The following is a 7,445-nucleotide window of genomic DNA, read 5'->3' on the forward strand; positions in this document are numbered from 1 at the left end:
GCAACTTAGTTTGCTGTGGCGACCCCTGAAGAAGGGAGCAGCCGAAATACTACACAGGTTGTGTGACAGGTTACTGCACAGGTAGTGACACTGAGATTGAATTATGATGGTAAGGTAGATGCATAGATACTGTAGCATTCATGGTATAGTCTAGTATCAGTCTTGATACAGCATAAATAGAGCAGCAGCAATAAGAAATAAACACATTAGGTGTCACAAGCTAATAGTAGTCATTAGTTGTCACAGATGTCGCTTGGTGCAGTTATTGCCAGTTGTTCAGTGTTGTTTTTTCGAGAGTTTAGTAATCTGACAGCTTGTGGATAATAGCTGTCCTTTAGTCTTTTTGTATGCTATGGCAGACTCCTGTATAATCTGCCTGAGGGTAGTAGACAGAAGGGTCCTTGTGATGGGTGGGTGTGGTCCTTAATGATGCTGCGTGCTTTACGCAGACATAGGCTGTGATAGATGTCCTGGATGGTGTGGAGACTGCTACCAGTGATGTCCTCTGCTGTTTGCACCACCCTCTGTAGTTTCTGGCTCTGTAGCAGAGCTGCAGTGAAGTGTTCTTGACTAACTTGACCAAGAAAAAAAGTGATGTTTTTAACAGCTCGTACTTCCTGTCTGGTGCTGCAGGTTATTTTATATGATTACAACATGTTCCTTGTCTGATTTGATGCTGCCAAGCATCAACAGACTGTGTTCCACCTTAGATGTTCCATTCGTTCTAGCCAACAAATATAAGTTGATTCTAGACATCTCAAAAGTGTCGTAGAAAAGTCTCAAATCAGCTGCGAGGATCAGAACTCTGCGTTTGAACGGCATATTCTCATGAACAGACTGATAAGCTTACCACATGTCCTAAAAGGAGCAATATTTCTGTAGGAGAGCTTTTACCTTGAGGTGTTCTGGTGACGGACTCAGGAAGGCGTATAGAGCTTCTGACTGACACAGTCGCTCGTCTGTCAGGAGTCGCTGAAACACAAACAGAGAACTGGGTTGATCATCATTAACCCTGAGGGCAGGACAGTGGACTGTTCTTCTCCAAGGTTAGGATGCAGCATTACAGATGTATGTCACACAGTAAAATCATGTAGCGTGGCTCATTGTTGACAGAAACAGCTGATGCTCTTTAACCTGCAGGAAGGCATTGAGCTGGGTTCTACTCTTGTCTAAAAACTTCTGGTCGATGGATTTGAAGGGGAGTTTACTCAGTGATGGCAGCTGGAGTTTCTTCAGTGATGGAAAACACTGAGAAAACAGAAAAAGACACAAGTTTTAAAAATGATTAAACCAGGGTAAAAACATGTTTCTGACAGATTGAACCACCATCAGAATCAAAAAGGGTTTAATAAATGACAGAGGAGAGCTTCAAGCTGCTTCATGAGAAGTTTAGTTTACAGTCCAGTCCATGCAGAGGACGCTGAACTGGACTGATGGTTCCTCTTCACTGAACACTCTGTTAGCTCACACATCAAACAGGAACCATGATGAGACGAGAACTAAAAACAAAACATTTTAATTCAAATATTCATGTGTTACATACTGTATTTACTATTATAAAACTACCATTGGTGCTGCTACCCAAGCAATAATAATTTAAACAAATAATTTATATTTAATTATATGATTATGAATAATTATTATTACACAATTCAGTGTGGATAGAAACGTGTTGACAGTGACTTTGTTTAAAAGCAGCATCAGATCATTTATTAAGGCATGATTTTGATTTTTTTTTTATCCAATGTCAACTATATTTAGAGGATCAAGATTAAAATCTGTAAATTAATTTAAAATTGGTTTCAGCTAAAACACAAAGAGCTGGTGGGCTGTTGATTTTTATTTGTTTTATTGAACAAACAAAGAGCAGCTAAATTTCGGTACAGCTCTAAATGAACAGACTTGTTCGGCCCTTTTGTCAGAGCTGCAGCTTAAATGAGGCTGATCTGACAAACAGCGTTAGAACAGTCTTGGATGTTCCAGCGAGTTATAATAAACATTTGTTCAAATCAGAATCTGTGCATCTCTCCATCACTGAACAGGAAGGATCATCAGAAGGATCCATTTGAACAGGAAGCAGCCAGAACCAGAACTCTCCTGACTTCAGCGCCCGGAGGTGCAGACGTCTGAGATGGTGGTGTAGTGAACTAGGCCTCCGACAACAATCCGTCTCTGAAGACCTTCATGGGACAGGAACTGTTATTTCATTGATTTGAATCCAGAAATACAAATTAGCTCATCCAGAGACTGTTTAATTGTATCCTGAATTAATCAACTGAAAGAACACTCTTCTTTTTGATAATCAAAGTGTGTTTAGTTCATACCATTTCTAAATGTTGAAGTGAACCACTCATTTTAAATAGACTGTGAAACAGTATTAATGATTTTTAAACTTCATTAGAAATTAGAAATCAAGTTAAATGTCTATTTACAAAGTAATTATGCATTTTGATCTTCTGTCTGAATGAGGAGTAGTGATGTCGGTCGAAAGTCAGAGACAGTCAGAAAACAAGTTATTAGAACGAAGTGTCTTGTTTTTAAACCTAGCAGACGGTAAAAAAAAAGAAGCAACTGGCACCTGCTTCCTCTCACTTCTTCAAAACATTTCTCTGTCTGTACTAATCGTTCCTAAACATTCCTGCATCCCCTCTTGACTTTTAATAACCCTCTGACATCACTAGAACCACCCCCCTGCTGGTTGTTTCAACCAATCAGGAAGTACTAAGTGACCGGAAGAGAGTACTCTTTTAAAAGTCGACACTTCCTGGGACTAAGCAGTTTTTAGTCTTCAGTCTTTGACCGGAATCTTCCTGGAGTCTTACTCAGTCTTTCATGGAGTCTTCCACTTCTGAGTGGAATCTCTGACTGAAGTTCCTGAGAGTTCCTAAGGAACTTTCAGATTCAATCAATAGCTGATGGATTTGACTGTGAGAAGAGGGTCCGTCCATCCCAGCGGAGTCACAGCGCTTCGCTGTGAACTCACCCGGGCATAACGCCCTACAACTTCAAAGGTAGCTTGTTCTTTTGAACGGAGTAAACCACACGACTTCTGACGATGACCAGCCACCCTGACCGGAGACGCTGGAAAGGTAGCGTGCATAGGGACATCTATACTGGAGCTGATCCTCATCTGCAAAGGTAAAGAGACGTCACGAGTGTCGCGCACTAAGTGGACCGGGGGTTTGAGCTGGTGTTGAAAGAAGCGTGCTAATTCTGGTCAACAAACATACATCTTCCTTCATCCATCTTCTTTTAAACTTCTCCATTCCTTCCTTTAAACTTTTCTATTTTGCCAGTAATCTAGATGCCTTCAGAAATGTTCTGTTGTCTTGTTAGTAAAGCGTGCCAAGTTTTTATTAATCAGAACCAGATCAGCAAATCAATGTGTACATGTCTTGATGTTAAATTTTGATTCTGTTAAATAAATGACCGCATTTATTCTGATGGGTCAAAGAAAAATGGCATCTCATGTCACTGATTAAACAATCCTCACAGTTATCTCGGTCACATGGCATTAATTTAACTCGAAAAAGAAAGAATCCGTTGTATTTAAATAATTAATATTCTTTGTGCTTAAACTAGCTTTAAGAATAATTAATTAGTAGTGAAGCTACAGAAAAGCAGTCCCTGCCTCACTTCAGTGGGGAGGCCGTTTGTGTTCACAACAACGTTTCCTCTGAAACTGAAGGTTTCCGAGTCCTGGTCTCAGAGCGGAGGTTTCGAGTCCTGGTCTCAGAGGGGAGGTATCTGGGTCCTGGTCACAGAGGGGAGGTTTCGAGTCCTGGTCTCAGAAAGGAGGTTTTTGAGTCCTGGTCTCAGAGGGGAGGTTTCTGAGTCCTGGTCTCAGAAAGGAGGTTTTTGAGTCCTGGTCTCAGAGGGGAGGTTTCTGAGTCCTGGTCTCAAAGGGGAGGTTTCTGAGTCCTGGTCTCAGAGGGGAGGTTTCTGAGTCCTGGTCTCAGAGCAGAGGTTTCTGAGTCCTGGTCTCAGAGCAGAGGTTTCTTAGTCCTGGTCTCAGAGCAGAGGTTTCTGGGTCCTGGTCTCAGAGCGGAGGTTTCTGAGTCCTGGTCTCAGAGGGGAAGTTTCTGAGTCCTGGTCTCAGAGCGGAGATTTCGAGTCCTGGTCTCAGAGCTGAGGTTTCTGAGTCCTGGTTTCAGAGGGGAGGTTTCTGGGTCCTGGTCTCAGAGGGAAGGTTTCTGGGTCCTGGTCTCAGAGCGGAGGTTTCTGAGTCTTGGTCTCAGAGGGGAGGTTTCTGGGTCCTGGTCACAGAGGGGAGGTCTCGAGTCCTGGTCTCAGAGCGGAGGTTACGAGTCCTGGTCTCAGAGCGGAGGTTTCGAGTCCTAGTCTCAGAGTGGAGGTTTCGAGTCCTGGTCTCAGTCTCAGAGCGGAGGTTTCTGGGTCCTCGTCACAGAGGGGAGGTCTCAAGTCCTGGTCTTAGCAGGGAGGTTTCTGAGTCCTGGTCTCAGAAAGGAGGTTTTTGAGTCCTAGTCTCAGAGGGGAGGTTTCTGAGTCCTGGTCTCAAAGGGGAGGTTTTTGAGTCCTGGTCTCAGAGGGGAGGTTTCTGAGTCCTGGTCTCAAAAGGGAGGTTTCTTAGTCCTGCTCTCAGAGGAGAGGTTTCTGAGTCCTGGTCTCAAAGGGGAGGTTTTTGAGTCCTGGTCTCAGAGGGGAGGTTTCTGAGGGAGCCCCTGCAGAGGTGTGGTGTAGCAGCAGCTCAACCTCATCCTCAGTCCAGCCAAAGCTTCCTGTAGTCACCATGTTGGATGGAACTGCTTTATTTCTCATGCTGGGACTGCATCTCATATTGTAGCCTGGTATCATTGTTGCCAGATAAATAACAATTACCCTTTGAGCCCTTTGAGAAAGGAGGGGTCCTTTTTGGGAACATGCACAACACACACCTCATCTTAAACCATCTTCATTTCCTAACTGGCAACTGTGCCTGACATGGAAAATCCAGCTGATTAATGGTTACATGCTTTTTGTCGATTCATAACAAGAAACAATGAAAAAACACTTGTGTTTCTCTGGTCCACTGAGGGTCAATAAGCTGGTTTTAGTTATACAGCAGCTTGTTACAAATGATGTTTGTGTTACCTCGGTGAGTTTACGGTGCAACATCTGGAATTCAGTGAGTTTCCTCTGGACGCACCAGCGGCTGTCAGCCATTTCTTCTCCCAGGCTAACACACACGCTGTAACAAGCTACAGTCTCACCACCTTCTTCTGCAGTCTGAAACGCACAGAGGGAAACATGGGACTATGTTAGCTGGACTTCAATGAGTGCTCATGCACAGTTCTGGGGGCCATGAAGCTGTCCCCCAGGAGACAAGAGAAAGAAACTTGCAGTTACATTTACCTCAGAGTTCTGTATAGAGTGCTTCATGTGAGCTGTGACGTTTGCCTCCACAATCTGTTTTACTGCCAACAGATCATTTAAGTCAAACTTTCATGCTGCCCCACCTTCAGAGTAAGAAATGTTTCCAGCCTGACAGTAGGTGTAATATTACAGCATGAAAACATAGACCCTTTACACTATGTTTACCTGTATATGCAGAAGTATTGACATTTTTTAAGTTATTGAAAGAAAACTTGGTAAAACAAATAAAATTATGTTTTAGTAAAAGTATAAGTAATGTTTGACTTTCACATAACGGGTTTTATGTTGATTTGATATAGTGATGACTTATAAACACAAAGACCAGTTATCACAGTTCTGTCTGGGTCAGATGAGTCTTGTTTGAACCCAACCTCAGCTATGGTAATATTTGCCCTCCAGTGACCTCAGTTGTGGTAATATTTGCCCTGCAATGACCTCAACTATGGTAATATTTGCCTTGCAGTGACCTTAGCTATGGTAATATTTGCCCTGCAGTGACATCAGCTGTGGTAATATTTGCTCCAAGTGACCTCAACTGTGGTAATATTTGCCCTCCAGTGACCTCAGTTGTGGTAATATTTGCCCTGCAATGACCTCAACTACGATAATATTTGCCTTGCAGTGACCTTAGCTATGGTAATATTTGCCCTCTAGTGAGATCAGCCGTGGTAATATTAGCCCTGTACAGTGACATCAGCTGTGGTAATATTTGCCCTGCACTGACCTCAGCAGTAGTAATAGTTGCCCTCCAGTGACCTCAGCTATGGTAATATCTGCAGTGTTTCCCCTACCATTATACAGGCATGGTGCCCCACCCCGACAACAGAGCTGAGCACCCCGCCTACCAAACTGAACTTGCCCCTCCCACCCCCACCTAGCACTGATATATCATTACGCTAGTGGCTCAAAATACAGGCTCTCTAGCTAAAAAGCCAAAGGCAGCACTCAAATTGTATCTTCCCACAAGCTGAACACCACCCATCCATGCTCAAAAACTGTTAGTACAAGCTGCGCTCCGACATGTCTCCATCTCCCCCCCCCCATCAGCAAAAATCATGGATAAGATGAGCACCCCGCCATGGCAAGCTAACTAGGGGAAACACTGATCTGCCCTCCCGTTATCTCAGCTGTGGTAATGTTTGCCCTCCAGTTAAATTCAAATTCAAATTCAAAAATACTTTATTAATCCCAGAGGGAAATTATTTGTTGTTGTAACTCATTATCCTCATTTCATTAAGATATGTTATAGACACTGATGGCTGTAAACAGGAAGGATCTCTTGTAAAGGTCCATCCCACAGTGGATCCTAAGAAACTGGCTGCAGATGCCGTCTGCTCCGTCCACCCAGACTCGGCTGGCATCTCGGTTCCCCTCGGGCTGTAGGACCGCCCAAATTCTGGGCAAAACTCCTCCCAGAGCGATGGCCACTCCTCCCAGCAGTCTGCCGAGCTCCTCGTCACTGCGGACAGCCAACTGTAGGTGCCGAGGGACGATCCTGTCCTTCCGCTGTCACGAGCCGCGTTTCCTGCTAGTTCCATCATCTCAGTGATCAGGCACTCGAGCACAGCTGGCAGGTAGATGAGAATACGTCCACAGAACATCCTTTTCAACTCACTTGAGATTTGGGGCTGTAGTTGAGATATTATTTGAGCTTTTGAGATGTTAATCAGCTGCTGTTGGTTGTAGAAAACAGCCTTGTTGCCATAGTTACGCATCATAACAAATGTCCAAAACTAAAAAAGTTTCAGTAAAAATCCTTCCAGCTGCACAGCATCCGATACCAGAGGAAACAATCATCCAAAAAATGTGATTTACATCCAGAAAAAGAGGAATTACAGTTTCCAAAAGCAAAATCTCAAAATGAATGTAACAGAGTTGCTCCAACATGCAGCCACCTTGAGCGGCGCAAATATAGGTAAACAGGTAATATATAGGTAATATAGGTAAAATATAGCTGGTATTACCCCAGCGGTGGTAATATTTGCCCTGCAGTGACCAAACAGTGGTAATATTTGCCCTTCAGTTACCTCAGCTGTGGTAATATTTGCCCTGCAGTGACCTAAGCAGTGGTA

The 7,445-nt window shown here is 43.7% G+C and overlaps 1 protein-coding gene across 1 annotated transcript in view; it reads right to left on the bottom strand.

The window, feature by feature from the left end:
* The window catches only part of snx25 (sorting nexin 25), a 72,899-nt gene that overhangs the window by 14,596 nt on the left and 50,858 nt on the right, over positions 1 to 7,445 (bottom strand). Inside the window, exons 13-15 of the mRNA XM_037675410.1 lie at positions 5,092 to 5,226; positions 1,135 to 1,248; positions 895 to 972 (exon numbers count right to left, since the gene is read on the bottom strand). Of these exons, the coding sequence (XP_037531338.1) occupies positions 895 to 972; positions 1,135 to 1,248; positions 5,092 to 5,226 (327 nt within the window). The remainder of the gene's footprint in view (positions 1 to 894; positions 973 to 1,134; positions 1,249 to 5,091; positions 5,227 to 7,445) is intronic.

This window comes from Nematolebias whitei, chromosome 4, assembly GCF_014905685.2.
Source record: "Nematolebias whitei isolate Nwh7 chromosome 4, NemWhi1, whole genome shotgun sequence".
In the NCBI taxonomy this organism is placed as follows: Eukaryota; Metazoa; Chordata; class Actinopteri; order Cyprinodontiformes; family Rivulidae; genus Nematolebias; species Nematolebias whitei.